The sequence below is a fragment of the Parambassis ranga genome, chromosome 2 (assembly GCF_900634625.1).
Source record: "Parambassis ranga chromosome 2, fParRan2.1, whole genome shotgun sequence".
Taxonomy (NCBI): domain Eukaryota; kingdom Metazoa; phylum Chordata; class Actinopteri; family Ambassidae; genus Parambassis; species Parambassis ranga.
The window spans coordinates 13,907,495-13,926,125 of NC_041023.1; the positions used below are offsets into that span (position 1 = coordinate 13,907,495).

The following is an 18,631-nucleotide window of genomic DNA, read 5'->3' on the forward strand; positions in this document are numbered from 1 at the left end:
AAAAAATTTTAATACATATATTATAAGAGTCATGATCGTTGCTTTTCTCCTTCCTGTTACGGGTGCGTGTGACGTCACTGATGCCTGGTCCAGATCCGATTGGGCTGGGTCCTGGTGTGGGTGTCTGGATGGCAGCAGGGAGAAAAATAAGACTGTCAAGTCCTCGGTAATTACCGAGGAAGCAGTGGTCCCATAAAAATAAAAGCATAAAACCGCACAGGTTATTAGCAACAAGCAATAAATATACATATTAATTAACCTTATGGAATCATGAGATTGTGCGGACTGTGAAGAATAGGGAAAATATTGTTTGTCTTAAAAAAGTTTGCCGAATCCACGTTCGCTTAATTTTGAGGCTTTTATTTTGAAGGTGGTGACCAGAAGTCTTGTTATTCTCCTCCTGGCTGGTTTGACACTGGTGAGGGAGGCTCCATCAGGGAAAGTGAGAGACGAGAAAGGAGAGACGGAGGGAGATGGCTGAAGGGAAGCAGGAGTGGACCGGGTCAGGAGTGAGTTTGGAAACCAGTCTAAGGTGACCATCCCGAGCTGTCAGCGTTGTACAGAGTCCACGCCGCACAGACATCACAGCGCTCCGCCCGGCCTGCTCATAGAGCCGCTGCCTGTCCTGCTCATCCTGGGAGCATTTCACCTATTTCCTTCCTTCCTTCCTGCCGGACTGTACATCTGCACCTGAGCCCTTTATTTGGAATATTGACAGACGAGGATCATTGACTGTGACTGTGAGTAGAGCTCAGATGCTACATGATGTTCATGGCGATGTCATTCATCATAAGGTCGGCTGATCATATTCTACCATTTACTGTGTCACAGTAAGGACACGATTTATAAAAAAACAAAAAAACATGCGTGACGCGATCTGGTGAGGCAGACGAAGCCCCGCCCTCGGGCAGCATTCAAATAACATTGTTTATGCCACATGCATGAATGAACCCTGACCCATTTATTGTCTGCAGCATCAGTGATCAGTGCAACTGTCATATTTGATATCTCTGATTTTTACTTAATCTCTCCACAGTGTGACTTTATGAAGGTAATATAAATGACTGTAATGTGCTAGGATGCATGACCTGCACATGCACAGTGGAGTTTCAATGATCTGATTGTGTTGTGGATGGAGAGTCTGTGTTCAGCACTCATTGGTGCAATGGGAAAGACATCCCAAGGTTGTAGTGCTGCTCTACCAAACCTGCATCTGTGCACATTCATACATCAGTCTGGTCATGCAGGTGCTTTTCTGATCTGTCTTTTCTGATACAACTAAAAAGGAGGCCACTTATTCATGCCCACACAAACACTCATGCATATACAAAGAGCCGCCTTTTCTCTGCCTCTGTTTGTATTCAGCTCACCAAAGTGCAGCCTCAGCTGTTTGATCTGTCAGCTTGCGACGTGTGTTAATGCTATTTTTTTTTTGCTGTGTGTCTGCAGTGACACACTAATCCCTGCAGAATACAGACAGAGCTGCTCGCCATGCATGAGTACCGCTGTTTTTACTGTACCTCTTACATCACAGGTAAAGGAGGTCTCCCTGGGTGACTGAGAGGTCAGGTGATGTAGGTGCAGTTTAATTCTTTGTCCTTGTAATTTCCTGTACCTGGATCAATTAACTAGAACCCTCTATAGTGCTGTTATCAAGAGTTGCTCTTAACCTCCATCTGCCTACACACTTCCCGACTGATGTAAAGTGGTGTCTGCAGTGGATAGGCAGTGATTTATGTGGCGTGCTGGCAGGCAGCACACTGCAGAGTCAGCAGCAGCACTTGAAATTAAAGACTCTGTAGGGAAAGCAAGAGACGCATTGATCAGTGTGGACTTTGGGTTACAGCAACACAAGTAAGCACAGTTCTTTAAATGTTCCTCTTTCTTTCCCTCCAGGTGTCTGTCTGCTGTCGTGCTAACCCAGTGGAGCAGCAGCTCCAGTGGCTCATGGCCCCTGTCTCTCTCCATCATTGAGAGGTGAGCCAAGCTGGCCTCCCCGGCCCCCTCCTCGCCCCCGGCCCCAGACTTAGACCCAGACCCAGACCCTGGGCCTGATCAGCAACACCTCAACGAGGAGCAGTATGTGAGCGAGGGCGAGCCCAGCCAACTCGAAGCACAGCAGGTGCTGCCCGACTGCAGGGACGCTGAGACCATCACAGGTAAACATGTGTGTGCATTTTTGTTTGTAGAAATTAAGAGAATAAAGAGTTTTAACTAAACAATTCAAAGAAGAGTTCTGGTACCACTAATTCCACTCCTTCTCCTCCCTTTTTTGTGATGTTCAGATGTGTGCAACAGTACAGACCTGCCAGAGTTTGAGATCATCAGCCTCCTCGAGGAGCAGTTGCCAGTTTACCGGCTGCGGGCTGACACCGTCTACGGCTATGACCATGATGACTGGCTCCACACTCCCCTTGTCGCACCGGAAGCCAGCCTCGATCTGACCACTGAGCAGATTGAAGAGACTCTTAAATACTTCTGTAAGTCAGGCTAAACACAGGCTGCGTTTTTTATTTAAATTCAGTGAGCGTGGAGGAAAAATGTGGGGTACAGGACAGGACTTTTCCACAGGGGATTTAAATACCTGCAGAGGGCACATATTAGGTTTAACCCTACAAAAGACTCTCAGAAAGCTAATCTGCTGGCATAAGTGTATGAAAGAGCAATATTATATGAACACTTGTGAATTTATTCACATCTGACAAAGACATTTACTTGGTTTTAGAGATAAACTGATTATATTTTGGTGGTTAAAGGTCATATATTCAAAGGGTCAAAGTTCACCCTCACTATAATGTAATAGTTTTTGCAAAGGTCAGATCTCAGGAAAACAAAACATCCCACATATTACCAAGGCCCCGCCAAATACATCTGAAAAAAAGAAAAAAGCTTTACTGCATTTGCATAGTTTGATAGCTATGATTTATCTGTTTCTATAAGTTTATCTATTTTCTGCTGCGATAACATGAATTCTAGCCTTCTTCCACAAGGAGGCGCCATTTCTCTTGTTGTTAGTATGTTGTTGGTGCTGTTGTATCTGAATGTTTTGCAGGACTTTGGTGTGGTTGCTAAATATAACCTACTTCTTCTCTATTAGGTAGTTTAAGAGGATTTAAGTGCTGTGCATGTTTTGGTTAATGATTGCGGTAAGTAGTTCTCCTTATAGTAGTCAAGCTTGTTATTTTGGGATTTCTAAAAATCTTCAGCACGTTGGCTAAGCGTGTGTTTCATTTGGTGATTTCCACTTATAAAATTAAACAGTATTTTTTCAGGGTGTGTTGTTAAATAACTCAGGAAGTCACTGTGTGAAGCCAGGAGGAAGTTGGATTATTGGTTCCTACTCTAAGTGTCTAACAGCATTTATCATAGTAAAGAGGGAGTGTGTATGTGTCAGGGGTTTGTTTGTGGATGGTGGTGTTCATGGCTACAGTTGCTAGGTGCCGATCTATGTTCAGCAGCCTTTTACAGAGCAGAAAAGTGCATTAATGAAAGAAAGGTGAAAGGGAGAGAGATGTGGGAGTTTTACTGTTACTTATAAACTAAAGAGTCCTCCTCTGGTGATTGGTTCCATCTTCCACCCTGCTTCCTCCTTCTGTCCAATCATAGTATGACTTCTTCTCACCTCAGCAGCTGTAGAGCGCTTCCAAAAATGCTCTCTGTCATCTCTCCGCCTCCCTCGCACTCACTCAGTGGGGCGTCCATGTGGGCGGAGGGTTATTCAGTCTGAGGCTGTTATACAGTAGTTGTGCAGCAGAAAGTGAATTGACCAGTGTTTGGACTCTGCTCGTCGATCACTGTGAAGGCAAATGAGGATATGGACAGCAAGGATAGAAGATTAGTGAGGGATAATTATGACATGGAGGACTGGTACTGTAAAGAAGACATCACAGGTAAACAGAAAAGATGAATGATCAGTTTGACTGCAGCATTGTTTTAATGTAATCTGACTGGTTTGAGTCTAAAGTAGACGCTGGCTTGTAAATCTTTTCTAAATGTGCAGTGGAGCTTGTCTCTGATTGTGGTCTCCTCACTGTGAGTGAATGTCCTGAAACTTACTGACCATGAATTTGCTGTGACCTCCCCATGCTTCACTGATGTGCCTGTGTAAACTATAGTGGATCACACTGCTACCTGTCTTTAGTGAAACCAAAATGTGGTCCTCCCAATGTGGTTTAATGAAATAATGGCTGTAATACTTACAGGATTACAGAAGCTTACCATAATGCATTCAATAACTTTGTACAGCATGTTATCGATTAGAGTCTGCCAAGTCAATAAGAGCTGCACCTCAGGGCAGTCAGGCCAACTGCTGTGCGCCATGGAAAACAACACTTTCACCTTTAACTCCTCCCTACTCTCCCATACACGAACAATGGTGATGTATCCGCAACACGACTGCATCTGAGCGGATGACGTTTAAAACATGTACATTACATAATGTGTGCGTGCCACCATGCATGGTTGTATACCACTGAGGTTTCTTTCCCAGTGTGCACCTCCTCAGAGTTTGATGTTTCCACAGTGCTATGTGCAGACAGAGTGGGCCAGATGACCAAGACCTACAATGATATTGATGCTGTCACACGTTTGTTGGAGGAGGTGAGCTGTTCTATTTTTGGCCGTCCTGTCAGTGTATTTCCAAGCTGCGCTGTAAGGCTTTTTAAAATCAAATTAAACCAGAGAGGATGCTTAATAACCAATCTCTTCTTCTGCATTCCAACCAATAGAAAGAAAGAGACCTGGAGCTGGCTGCAAAAATCGGCCAGTCGCTTCTTAAAAAGAACCGAATCCTGACAGAACAGAATGACTATTTGGAGGAACAAGTGGGACAAATCACAGAGGAGGTCCGCACACACACACACACACACAGCCACATCATTGACTTAAGTGGTTTGACTCCACATGAACAGGTATTGAACAGTATCTGTCCTCTCCCAGGTGGCCCAGCTGCACCATGAGCTGAACCTGAAGGATGAGCTGCTGCAGTTTTACACCAATGCAGCTGAGGAGAGTGAGGGAGAGTCCAGCAGCTCCCCAACGTGAGCCTCCTTTCTATCTTACTTACTATTTTAGATTTATTACTTGTACAGTGAGATGACCCTCTGGCTCATTGTGTTTGTATCTCTCTAAGAGGCAGGAAGAATAAGCTAGAGGCAGCTTCGGGAAGCTTTGTGAGTGACACACTACAGAGGAAACTCAAAGAGCTGGAAGAGGAGAACCTGTCACTCCGCTCCGAGGTATCACACACTCACAGCAGCACATGAAGTTAGACTATTTTGTGTAACCATGGTTTTATATGTGCAGGCTAACCATCTAAAGTCAGAGACTGAAACATACGAAGAAAAGGAGCAACAACTTGTCAATGATTGTGTGAATGAACTCAGTAAGTTTTTTTCTTGTTGTGCACTTCCATCTTTGTGTGTTTACACATCTCATATAATTGAAATACTCACTCCACCTGCACTTTCAGGGCTGTCCAGTCTGCAGATCTCTGCCATTGCAGAGGAACTGGCTCGTAAGACTGAGGATGCCTCCCGACAGCAAGAGGAGATCACACACCTTCTCTCTCAGATAGTAGATCTGCAAAAGAAAGCCAAATCTGTGAGTACATGTGTTAGCACACATTCTAACTTTGTGATATCCTATTCCTGATAAGCAGTTTGTTACGATGTTGCTTGCTGTGTGTGCTTAGTACGCAGTGGAGAATGAGGAGCTGTCTCAGCACCTGATAGCAGCTAAAGATGCCCAAAGGCAGCTTACAGCAGAGGTAACATCCCATCTTGGCCAATCACTGCTCGCTCACAGTGTGTAGCTGCTTAAAAAAACTAACTACAGTGTCCACAATCCAACAGCTCCAGGAGTTGCAGGAGAAGTACTCAGAGTGCATTGAGATGCTGCATGAAGCTCAGGAGGAGCTAAAGAACCTAAGGAACAGAAACTACCCTGCAGGAACTCCCCGCCGCTACCACCCACTGGGACTGTACCCAATGGTGAGACAGTGTGTATGCATGGCCCTTACTGTGTGTACTTTATAATCTTCCTCTCCTTTAAGAGTGTTTGTGTTGCAGGATTCTCTGGCAGCTGAGATTGAGGGAACAATGAGGAAGGAGTTAAGTCTGGACAACCCAGAGTGTGAAGAACAGAAGTATGTATTGTTTAAATGCTTACTGTCACTCTATGCTGCAGACAGTGAAGGCTAATATGCTAGTTTTGTTGCTTGTGGGCAGGATCCACCGGAAGCGCGTGTTTGAGACGGTGAAGAACGTTAACCAGACCGTCCGCCAGCGTTCTCTTACCCCGACCAGTGCAAACATCCCAGGCTCCAACCAGTCTCTGTCAGCTCGAACATCGCCCCAGTCCAGCGGCCTTTCCACACCACAATCCAGTATGTATGGGGGAGATCTCAGCGGAGACAACATTGCCCTTGACAACCGAACACAGAGCATCCTGATGGAAACAGCATCCAATCAGGAGAGGTGAGGAGGAGCAATTGGATAATTACAATTAGAGAAGAAGTGAGATTTTTCTCAAGAATTATTTTTTAAAAAATGTTTTTTTTCTGGCAACAGCTCAGAGGGTCGAGAGAAGAAGGCGAGCGGGGCTGAGGATCTCCGGCTGGCCTTGCGCCGCCTATCTTTGCGTCGACAAAACAACTTAAGTGAAAGACGCTTTTTTGAAGAGGAGAGAGAGCGTAGGCGGGGAGGACACACTGGACTGCATGACACACTGGGCCAGGAGAGTTTGTTGACTCCATCAGAAAGCATCATGTCCCTTGGGAACCTCCACCTGTGGGCCTCACGGGGGCCCTACCTCCCTGACAAACTCCAGATCGTCAAACCACTTGAAGGTGAGGAAGAAGGGGAGCGCGGGAGGAGCTGCAAGGCGGGGAGGAGTCGAGAAGGCGAGAGGCACAAGGGGGTTGGGACAAAGAAAGGGAGCAAACGGGCACGGGGGACCGAAGTTGAGAGGAGGCGGGAGAGCCGGCATGGGCGGCCATTCGACGGAGAAAGGGAGAGAGGATGGGAATGGGTGAAGAAGACTGTAGCTGGGATAGAGAGGGAGAGAGGAAGGAGGTGGGCCAGAGAAAGAGTTGGGAGCAAGACGATAAGGAGAGAGAGGAAAGAGAGGCCTCTGACGCTGATGCTTTTTAACTCTTTCTGGTCTCTGATGCATCATCACAAGTCAGGCAGCCCACTAAGCTGTTACAAAGACACACAGCCCAGAGGGTGGCTCTAGACAGACACACACACAGCTAAACATCCATTGTCATTATAAATGTAGGAGCTACATAAAGCTATAGTTTCCAGTAAATGTGTATCTTAACATAGGCCAGTAGCGTCCCCCATCATTCCATCGTGTTTGTTAAACTTTTTAGCCTGTAGCTTTTGGCCTGTGCTGCCCTCTGTTGGTGATAATTCATACTACATTTTTAAACCCAGTTACCCTTGCTCACCCATTTCCCACAAAATTCCTGCTCTTACTTCTGTACATACATATATTTGCTTATGTGCATTCGTCATATATATGCATTGCTCCCCCTTGAATTGATTCATTATTATTATCATTATTATTATTATTTTCATGTATATCTTCCTCATTTTTTATGTTTTTGTTTTGTCATGTTTCGGCCGCTCTGTCACTTCATGCTTTCTCTGTTCATTATCTGTTATTAATACATGTGTCTGACTAATAAAACATTTTCTCATTCTACTTTGCTCTTCCATTTCGTTTCCTTTTCTTGTTATTTTTCTGCGCTCCATCATTTCCTAATTACTGACTCTTATGCTATTATCCTCTTCTTAACTTGTTTTGTTTTAGGAATGCACTCTGTTACAGTGCTATTATGTCACATACCCTACAGTCTACTATATTACATATATAGAAGGATGAGTAGGGCTTTTTTATATATCTGAAACCTTGGGACACTGCAACATTTTGTCTCAAAATATTGTTTGTTGTTGTTTGTTTGTGTGTGAAGGTCAACATTGCAGTGATTCATCTCTCTCCCCGCAGGTTCTGCCACCCTGCAGCACTGGCAGCAGTTAGCTCAGCCTCACCTCGGTGTGATTCTGGACGCCAGGCCAGGAGTTGTGCCAAAGGGATACAGACCCCTCGAACTAGAGCTGGAGCAGGTCTGTTTGTGTGAGATCTTCTAGTTCAACTTTTATTTAGACTGAAAATACAATCAATCACAAAGTACGCCTCCTGACAGCTGTTGTGATCTGGGTTTGGATTCTCCTTTGTGTATCTGCAGGTGTACCCATGGGGCGGTTTTGAAGAGGATGAACCAGGAGAGCAATACTTCCAAAATCTTCCCACCTCCTCGTCCTCTGCCTCACCTGCTGTGCCTGTCACCACCAGCACAGGTGACACCAACTTCGGGCAGCCTCCAACCAGCCTCGCTGCACCCTCTCCGCCTTCTCCATCCCCCTCACCACATCTTAGTAACACTGACGCTCTGGGTGAGAACATACAGCACTTGTGTCACATTGTTGATGCTATTTGAAACACCTGTAATGCTTACAAATGTTTGTGTGATTTTTTAGCTGCATACTACCCAGGTAAATGCATGGCGCACACCAGCTCCACCTACACCTTCACAACCTGTAGGATCCTCCACCCCACTGATGAGCTGACACGGGTCACACCAAGGTAATGCTGCAGTCTCTGTTGCTGCTCAAGTCAGCTTTTGTTGCATTGTAACATTGGTGTTTTCTCCTAAAGATGCTCTTGATTGGTGCATGCTTTTATAAAGCTGCTAATATGGTGACATTTATAAAAACATAAAAAATTAGGAAACAAACATACCTACAGTTTACCAGCAGTTTTCATTTTGATCTTCTTTCCAGTCTGAATCCAGTCCCTGCGTCCTCCTCCTGTGTGATGACCAGCTCTCTGTTGGGTACTCCTGCTGCTACTCCTTGCACTCCCCGCAGGCTCAGCCTCAGACCCTCTGAGTCTTCAACTAACCTCAGGCAAGTCGCCGCAGATATTCATGTCTTGTGGCAGTGTTTTGACTCACATTGTCTGATTACAGTAAATGTTTTTGACTCACGTCTGTGCAGAGATGCAACACGCACCACCAGCACCTCCCTTGGGTTAGTGCGCCTTCTCCAGGAGAGAGGTATCTCAGCAGCCATGTATCACCAGAGCCAGGGTTTGGAGAACAGCCAGGGGAGCGGAGGAGTCCTATTCAGCACCTCCATTGCCCCTAACCGAGTATCCAATCGTGACCCTCTGCGCCCAACCACCCCTCCAAATTCCCCCACAAGGCAGGGAGCTTCAGCTGTGCCAACACCTGTGGGCTTTGACTTCAAGAGTCCTTCTTATGATAATTTCTTGGCCTCTAAACCAGCCCGTTCCATTCTGAAGGAGGTGACAGGTGGGATGAGAGGCAGACAAAAAGGGAGGGACTGTGAAAGCCAAACGGACGTTAGCGTGACTGTCCACAACCTGAACCTGCTGGATAAAGTGAAGCGCCTGGGTGTGTCTGGAGCTCCAGGGGGCAGATCAGTGAGTCCCGCTCCCATCCTGGGGCCTTTGGGTGGGCTGCGCAGATCCGGCTCCCCTTTTGGGCCCGATGGAATAAGGCGGAACCGGAGTTATCCAGCCATGGTTGGAGCCAGCATGGCCATGAAAGCCCCAGGGCCCCAGGAGTAGTCTGGACTGCTGCTGGCAGGTCATGGTAGCCAAGTAGGATCCCGGCAGGGTCAGGAACTGACTGCTGAGCGGTCACCTGGAGCCCAAACACAAACTGACAATGTTTATACTGTATGACAACAATGGGGTGGCATTACTGACTTGTTTCTGATCACTACTGCTGTTCTACAGAAAAGCTAAACAACTTGAAGGATTAGTCCACCAAAAATACAAAAAGACATGTTTTCTGTCCTGGTTTGTAACAATATACTGTATCTCTGTATATCTCTGAAAGGCTTCACAGAGTTACATTTTACCACAGCTGGCTTGATTTGGCACAGATATAATGCATTTAAATAATGTTGCTTTTGTCTAATGATCTTCTGCCCAACCTCACTTGTGCTGTGGTTATAGTGACAATTAGCAAATTTTATTATTCTACTACCTAATTTAAGATGGTTTGTCAGGAAATTCAGTTCCCTGTGTCTGAGCATGTTAGCACACTGGCTTAATATTCAGCTCAAAGCACTGCTTACAGACTTTGGGACTTTGACATAATTCATTCAAAACAGAATATCTTGAAACTACTGAGATATCTACTCAGATCCCTGCTTTGGAGACTGACTCTGCTGGCTAGATGTAGTACTCCCACTCTCGCCTTTTCTTAAAACGCACAGATCCCACACACAATCCCACACATGTCCAGGCACAGACAGAGGTGTTCAATCCTCATCACACTTCTGGCTGTTAGTAGTCGCTGTAGCACTAAATCATTTCTTCTTCAGTACTAAGGGATTAAATTTTTATAATTGCTGAAAGTTTTACACCAAATATATCAAATATGTAACCCTCACTCTCTCTGCTGTCTATCTACATTTATCTTGAAGTGATTAGGTGTGAGTCTGAAAAGTCACTTTCCACCAGTCATTGAATAGATTTTGTGTCAGTATTAAAGATGCTTCAGTTTAGTTTCCTAATTGACCATTAGACATGAAGGTTGATGGTGCTTCCTCTGAAGTGGACAGATCAATACGCTGTAGCCGCAGTTCACAATGAGGACATGGGAAGTGATTGTGGCTAATCAGCTGAGGCGGTTGGAAGCTTTCTGACATTTTTCCTGAAGGTTTCGTCTGAGAATTGAAGCAATACAGTGCCTCAGCCTGTTGTGTTTAATGATTTATGTTCCTCATGCAGGTGTGACGTTGCTCACACAGCCGTAGTTGCACTTGTGTTTATTTATTTTAATTTAGAATTTAAAGTATTTTTTCATGGAAATCCTGTTGTCTCACGCCTTGTATATATTCGTCTATCATCGCAGAAATGTCAGTAATGTGTAGTGCATTACCAAGAACCACACATCACTGTAAGTATTGGGGTGAGCATGTAATCAGGGCTTTTCCAAATAAAAAGTCATCAAACTAAAAATAATAATACCTACAAAAAATGATTGATTATTTCACTTCTTCCAGCAGGTGGTGCTCAAAAATAATTCAACACAGTGTGGAGCACATTGTGTCAATCCCTCTGTCTGCATTGGTGCATGCCAGTCATGATCATGAACCATCTGTATCTTCTGTGAAAGAGGGATATGACCAAGAGCCACTTATTAAACCTCCTCTGGCTGCAGGGTGAACCAGAGGTGAGCAATAACTAAAAAATGTCAACATGACAAGCGATGAGTCTAATCAGAAGAAATGAAACTTTCAAATGTCGCTTACGTCTGTCAATGGATATTTTTTCATTTTAGATAAACATTTTGATAATCTCAAACACCCCTGAGAACTGAAAGGGGAAAGAGATCTTACTATCCAACCCCCCTTTTAATCCTCATCTGTCTTTACATTTTAATTGCCCATCATAAAACAACTAATGTATATTACAGTTTATATGAAAAATTCCGTTTTTCAATACAGTGACATTTTTTTCTATCCTCTTTTTCCACAGTAGGTGGCAGTAATGCTTCCTAATGCTGGTAGCAACTGCCATAAAACAAATCAAAGAAGATGCAGCAGGTAGCTGATAGCACAGGGTGTGTGGCCCCAACTGCATAACAAAATCAGGAACAAGACACCTTCACCTGGGCTAAGTGTGGGAGTGTTTTGGATTAAACAGACAGCATGTTCACCCATCAACGTGTTCACCCACCTCCACCATCCTGCACATTTCACCACAGCTGAAGTAAGTTACAGTTCCAGATTTTTACACAAGTTAGAAAAAGAAAACCTGATCCAACAATACATGGACCTGTAAGATTAGCACATTAGCATCATTAAGTGCCCTGTTTTAATTAAACAACAGTGAACTGCTGTCTTCTTGATTGTGGAAGCATGAACAAAAGAGATTTTTGGGGACTTCAGAAAGTAATTCCTATGCAGCCAAGGGCCTCATACATTGTCTAATATTCAAGATAGTGAATCCAACACTGAACAACCATAGTTCATTCCAATCAGAGAAATGTATTATTGGATCATTTTACTGAATAAATGATAAAAGTATTTAATTTGTTTGATTGGCTGTCATGTAATGTTTAGGGTCATATTGTGCAGAAGATGTAGACAGCTTCACAAACGTTTGAGCATTTATGTAGTCAGTCTTATGTGTGAGCCCTAAAGCATGAAATGTTACATAGTTGTGTTGTTTCAAGTTACCATAGTGTTAGAAGTGAGTTGACAGGCTGCAGTTATGTGTTGGAAAAATGAAATGACAACATCCCTGACACAAACAGCCTCTTCTGAATGTTTGTTATATGCTTAGATTGGTAATATTTACCTGCGACTTATCTGCATCACATCAGTTTTGTGTTCATCTGTTTCCAGTCACTGTGGCAGGCCGCTCACAGTCCAGCTAAGAGGCTGCTGCCGTACACATGTGTGAATGGTGTATTCAGCAATAAATCTAACAAATGGTCTTTTAAAGTTTAAATTGGGTAGCTTGCTTCCCTGTTGTGCAGTGTTGTTTTGATTAAATCTATGTTCTGTTAACTTGGCATCATTAAGTTCCAAACATCTAAATGATTCCTGCCCCTCTGTGTTAGGTGCCAGTGAGTTTGAATTGACTCATGTGAAGTCTAGGAAAGAGGACATTTTTGGAGACAGACAGCATAGAATGAAGGACGGCGTGTTCAGCCAGTTTCAGGAACCATCTGCTTGTCACCGTTGCTGGATCTTCATTACAGCCACACGCTTGGAGCTCATGTTCCTTTCATGAGTGTGTGGTTGTTGCCCATTAGCACACAAAACCAGAGCTCTTAGGCATGTATGAGTGCTTGAGTTACTCCATGTAAGAAGTAGTAGGCTGTTCACATGTTTGCCTATTGACTTTTTTTTTGCAGTTCCACACTGTCTCACAAACACACACAGTGGACACATTTACCAGCCTTTAAACAACCTTGAGCCTTTTACTCTGAAATCTTTCGACCTCAGCACTTTAATCTTAAAGGTTGAGTCAATTCCCATTGATCACTAAGTCTCTTTAAATTTTGGATCCAAGTGGGACCTCAGACCAAGCCAGTGGCTGTAATGCCCAGTGCATATACACACACACACAAACATATAAACACATGGCAAACCCTCTCTTTCCCCCCGAGGGCATCCAAAACCACTTGTTTGAATAATTCACCGAGCCAGCTTTGTTCATCGATCCCTCTCTCCACCTCTCACTCACACAGACACATCTTTCACTTAACACACGGGGCCAGGAGCAGCATAATGGGCATCATTCATTACAATTCACCACCGCAGTGGATTTTTCCTCCTCCTCTTACTAATACCTTCTGGAGGCTGAACTTTGTAGCATTTTGTAATCGCTGGTTTTGCTCTGTGGTGTCTGTTTACAGGACAATTGTGACAAATAGAAGCAGGATGTCAAGTAAAGTGTCAATCATGTCATCAAGCCTGTTCTTCCTTTGCTTTGCTTTCAATTAGGCTGTACTGTAGCCAAAAAAAGAAGTATTAGGTCCAGCTTTAATAATTCAAACAATATAAGTTTCTCTTGCCGTTTCAATATTTAGCACAGGCGTTGTAGCTCATAATGATCTTGCCATTCTTTTGAAGATATTTTTGAACATTCCCTCGGTGAGGCATTCGCTGACTTTCATCTCCTTTGTGCGGCTGCATGCTGACCCTTTTTCTCAGCATCAGACATTTCTCTCTTTATATTCATCAACCAGCATCATTACCCATAATCCACCAGTCATCTCTTTTTTTTTCTTTTATCATTGCAACCTTTGACACAGAAAGAGGGGTCTCTCTAGAAATCATTTTGCCATTACCTGTTTGTGTGAACATGGGATTGCGCAGTGTTGGTAATCCACCTCTCTTCATTTCCATTTAAATTGCAGTGGGTTCATGTTTATTTCAATACATTTTATTTATTACCTGCAACCAAACAGAGGATAAGTGAATGGCAGCGTCGCTGGGAGGCTCTGAGAACATAGAAATATGTTGAGACACTAGATTTTCCAAACACAACAACAACAGAACAACAACAGAACAACAGAATCAGACCATCTACCTTCTGTAATGCAGCAGCTGTAACTAATGCATCTTGCTAATCTTATGTGAACACACACACAGCAATAAAACAATGCATTTCTCAGCATTTCTGCACAGGTCAGGATATTTAAGTTTTATAGGTGATCGCGGTTGGCTTGTTTTTTTGTCTTATTCTGGTCCACCATAAGGGGAGCAAATTTATGCCACATCTGTCTTTATCAGACTTTATCAAGATATTATCTACAATTGGTTATTATAAAGTAATCACAACCTAACATGTTGTGGAGGAAGACTATAGCAAACATTTAAGTGTCTATATCAGACAAGTTAGAGGACTCTGATTGTGTTTGTGACATCCTCATGTTGTCGTATTTGTTTTATATGTGAATGCTCGTCAGTACTATGGCCCTGATAATCTGTATGGACGCACATGGTTGTGTGACTCCATTGTAAGAATTGATCTGCAGAGTGATATTTTTCATCTTTATTCAGTCCTGTAAGTCTCAACAGACCCTCGACATCCATCCACATCCTTTCCACCCAAAATGATAAAGAAACCAGAGAAAACAACCAAAAAAAGGACAGTGAGAGCTTCTCTGCAAAATTTGGCATACAGTATGTATATTGCGTTATTACAGTTTTACAAACAAATGTACAACAAATACATCATAAATAGACTCTTATTGTGAGACAGTGATGAGCCAGCTTGCGTGGGTTGTTTTTTTTTTTCTTCTTCTTCTTCTTCTTCTTCTTTAACTCATGTGCCTGTACTCTTTCTTACGAAGAGTACTCGTACTCCTCTGCGCTGCGACGGCCAAAATCCATCCAGCCCATGTAATCCCTGTCTGCTATCCGGTGGTTGGCGCTCAGTCCGCCACCTCTGCTGTTTGCCGTGGAGTTTCTGCGCACAGAACCTGAGAGGAGGAGGGGAGGGGAGGCAGGGGGAGGTGTTTAAATTAGTATTCCTCTTTAGTAGAACAAGAGTGAGGCTGAGAACTGGGTTGTGGTCTTTACTGTTTCTTCTTGCTGTGATTTAGGATGTGAGGGAGAGTATAAAGTCAGAGTTTAAATTCTGTGAACAGTTTTTTAGTAAGAAAACATATTAAAATGTGTCATTTTCTGAATGAGGCAGAACGATTATTAAACTTTGTGCACAGCAGTGTATTTTCAAAGATTGATGCTTTTAATACCAAAAAACTGCATCACTTTGGTCAAATTTTCAGTTCATTACCAAAAAACAGCCTTTGTAATTCAATGTTTATTGCTTTCTGTTGAAATACTGCTTAAATTATTTACAACTTGAGTCTCTACAGCTTATGTTTGGTTTCTGAGACAGTTTACGCTTTTAAATTTCTCCTAAATCTGATTTTGTGATTGCTCTGTTATGAAGCCGGTTAGCTTTCAGGCATTTTCTAATTGCCCAGCGGTGTTCTTTGCTTGCTTTCTCATTATTTCTATCTCTCTCTCTCTCTCTCTCTCTCTCACACACACCACACTCACCATATGAGGCCAAAAGAAAAGGGATGTACCACAAACAGCTGGACATTAGCCTGACAACGTACTATTAGCCTTTCTTCCTTTACAGCAGTGTGTGTGTGTGCGCATCACTGTATTTGTGTGTCCATCCCCCAGAAATGATCACAGCACACACACACACACACACACACACCAAACACATCTCTGCTTCTGGTCTGTGAATCTCCATATTTTTTTCTATCTTATTCCAAGTAAAGCAAAGCAGGACGGCTGCTATCTGTTTGGTAATCAACTGCATGCTCACAGAGGCAGTTTTCACCCCGCCCACGTCCTCCTACACAACACACACACACACACACACACACACTAGCATGCACATACACCCAAACACAGCGTTTCACATTCTCGGTGTGCCGAGAAAGATTGGCCACAGAAGGCTTGACAATGACACCTCCTACACCGAAACATGCAAGTGAACAACGTGCACATGGGCACAGACACCCACCAACACACACACACACTCCAACAGAAACATTCACAAAGGTATTACAAGTTATTTTCACTGCACCCTTTGACATTTTATTGATTCTACTGTCTGATTTCTTCTTCTACTTTACCATTTTGTTGTGAGGGTGTGAAAACAGACACTGGACACTGTGTGGAGTCTGTTTCAATATCTGGCAGCCGAGTGGAAAATTCAGATGCTGACACTTTGTGTGTGTTTGTGTGTGTGCGGTGTTGCGTACTGTGGAAGCCCAGTTATTGTCCATCCTGTCACACTGTCAGAGAGATCAGAGTTCTTCCATAAGAAGCTATGATAGGGTTTGAAGGTTTGTTTACTTATTAAAATAAATTGAAAAAAAAAATCAAGACATTAGACATCAGATGGGGGGGAAAAGTGAACAAAGATGTTTGGAGCGAATGTCCGGAAGGAACACTAATACACGCTCTTCCAAACCACAAAAGCTTTTCAGAGCCACTAATTCATTTTACAAAGCTGGCTGTGCACTAATTCTAGTAATTAGTAAGGCTGAGGGGAGGAGAATGTCAGGAAAAAACCTCTTCTCTCTGAAAATGAACCTATGTTACAAATATTGGTTTTCTTTTCCTTATGTTCACATCTACCGCTACATCCTTTAAATGATCTTTCGATGCACACACACCTTTCCTAGAGGAGATGAGTCTTGCAAGCAGCTCGCTGAGGTTGGCCCGGGAGTCTGCATCCTCCTCAGGCAGAGGAAGAGCTTTCAGCTGAGGGGCAGAGCGGCTGTGTCGAAGGTGGGGTTCTCCCAAGGTGTGGGTGTCAGCCTCAAGGCGAGCTACTCAGCACAGACAAACAAGAGCAGATGTTAGAATATCAAACTTATTGTTGCTTCGTTCTGGGGGTTCTGCATAGCTGACCTGTACCTTCAGAAGGGGTGGCAATGGAGCGCTGGCCCTCATCTAAGGGCTGGGAGGACAAGGGGAGCCCCAAACAGCTCGTACACAGCACTGCCAGCACGACACACACACACAGCCCTGCAGTCATCTGAAACACACAGAGGGAAGGTTAACAAAAGGGATTTTCAATCAGCAATCTTCCACTCTGAGAAACTACAACTGCCATCTGCCAGAGTACTGCGCTTTCACAGTTAATGATCACTCTGAGTCCACAGAAAGGTGTGTGAATCACAGCAGCATATTCACACTGTCATCCAGGGGCACGGCGTGACAGCTGTGGTCAGCTGGGGCTCGATATCCTGAGCGCAGCTTCAGCAGGTCAGACTGACTCGACCGTCAATGCAGAAGGATTTTTTTTTAATTTCCTATCTGCATTCAGAAATCTCCAGAAATATTTTTTTGGAAATTAGATGAATATGTTTAGTTACTGCAGAAACCCTATTGTAATTTTCTTTTGACTGTATAAAAAGAAGAAAAGGAGTGTAGCATTTCCATTTTTTTACACTGGCACAGTATAAAAATAATTAATTTTGCAACCAAGAAATGAAAAAAAATAATTTAAATATAAACAAAATAAAATAAACAGTATCTCAGTAAAATCTGTTCCTTACCTTCAAAAAAGAGGTTGAGCGTGCTAGAGGAGTGTGTGAGAGTGAGGACAGCACTTCTCTGTTGAGTGGGAAGGATGCCCCTTTTATACTCCCCGCGCAGCATCTGATTGCGTCTGTGTGTGTGTGTGTGTGTGTGTGTGTTTCTCGGTGTGTATTTGTAGTGTGAGTGCTACATTTGTTACAGCCTCAACAACACAACAGTGTGCTTGAGTTTTATTGTGTTTGCTTATGGTAAATTTGATGTGCATTACCAATGTTACGATTGTGTGTGTGTTTATGTGTCTGAGTGCACAGTGAGAATACAACACTGATCATCTTGATCAAAACTGCTGATGAAATATTGATAAGTTCTTTGTTTCTCCGATGGAATAGAGTATTTTTATTCAGGATCTTTGTATGAAAATGGATGAGTGTGTGTGTGTGTGTGATGAGCAGGGTGGGGGTGGCTGCGTGGGTGTGAGTTTCTGTACACACCCACATATGTATTAGATGTCAGTGGATGCTTAAAAAGTGGGCGGATGCACAAATGAGATTCTTCAGTTTTGTACATTTAACAGGTGACTGAGCTCAAAGTGAGACATCTTCACCATCCACCTACCGTCTCTCACTCCCCTCTCTTCTCCACCTCCTCCTCTAACCACGCAGGATTAACCCAGGCTCATCGATCATGCAGGTGTAGCACATCGGCCAGCCTGACTCAATAGCTATTGATCGGCCGTTGTTAGTTAAAGTTGTTATTAATGAGGTTGGCAGTCTGCTGATGCGTGACAGCAGTCTTACCTGCTGAGATAACAAGGCGAAGAAAATGTACTGTAGTGAGTCAGTGAGACTGTTAAGTAAGATTAAAGTGCAACAAGGGGGTTGTGCAAGAAATGCTTTTATAGGCATAGCCTTATTAGGAGAGATATATGAGTGACAGATGTGATATGGAGAAGAGTTCACACATACTTAAAATAATCTATATTATTCTGT

At 43.6% G+C, this 18,631-nt stretch overlaps 2 protein-coding genes across 4 annotated transcripts; one reads left to right on the top strand and one right to left on the bottom strand.

Moving 5' to 3' along the window:
* The first annotated feature begins 2,000 nt into the window (after nucleotides 1–2,000).
* On the top strand, nucleotides 2,001–10,698 carry trak1b (trafficking protein, kinesin binding 1b). 3 transcript variants are annotated; one of them, XM_028429617.1, is made up of 18 exons: nucleotides 2,001–2,159; nucleotides 2,286–2,480; nucleotides 4,523–4,599; nucleotides 4,728–4,844; nucleotides 4,939–5,039; nucleotides 5,132–5,237; nucleotides 5,305–5,383; nucleotides 5,471–5,601; nucleotides 5,693–5,767; nucleotides 5,853–5,990; nucleotides 6,069–6,145; nucleotides 6,228–6,476; nucleotides 6,570–6,847; nucleotides 8,014–8,132; nucleotides 8,255–8,462; nucleotides 8,547–8,652; nucleotides 8,850–8,975; nucleotides 9,066–10,698. In XM_028429617.1, the coding sequence occupies exons 3-18, from the start codon at nucleotides 4,549–4,551 to the stop codon at nucleotides 9,658–9,660; spliced, it is 2,556 nt and encodes an 851-aa protein (XP_028285418.1). In that variant the 5' UTR covers nucleotides 2,001–2,159; nucleotides 2,286–2,480; nucleotides 4,523–4,548; the 3' UTR covers nucleotides 9,661–10,698. The 3 variants fall into 3 exon arrangements, with proteins under 3 accessions (XP_028285418.1, XP_028285406.1, XP_028285413.1); XM_028429605.1 differs by lacking the exons at nucleotides 2,001–2,159; nucleotides 2,286–2,480 and having other exon boundaries at nucleotides 4,418–4,599; XM_028429612.1 differs by lacking the exons at nucleotides 2,001–2,159; nucleotides 2,286–2,480 and having other exon boundaries at nucleotides 4,418–4,599; nucleotides 5,138–5,237.
* Nucleotides 10,699–14,601: 3,903 nt separating this feature from the next.
* Nucleotides 14,602–17,722, bottom strand: LOC114431593 (cholecystokinin). Its single transcript, XM_028399150.1, has 4 exons — nucleotides 17,660–17,722; nucleotides 17,016–17,136; nucleotides 16,772–16,927; nucleotides 14,602–15,046 (listed from the first exon to the last, which is right to left on the bottom strand). The coding sequence occupies exons 2-4, from the start codon at nucleotides 17,134–17,136 to the stop codon at nucleotides 14,910–14,912; spliced, it is 414 nt and encodes a 137-aa protein (XP_028254951.1). The 5' UTR covers nucleotides 17,660–17,722; the 3' UTR covers nucleotides 14,602–14,909.
* Nucleotides 17,723–18,631: the final 909 nt, after the last annotated feature.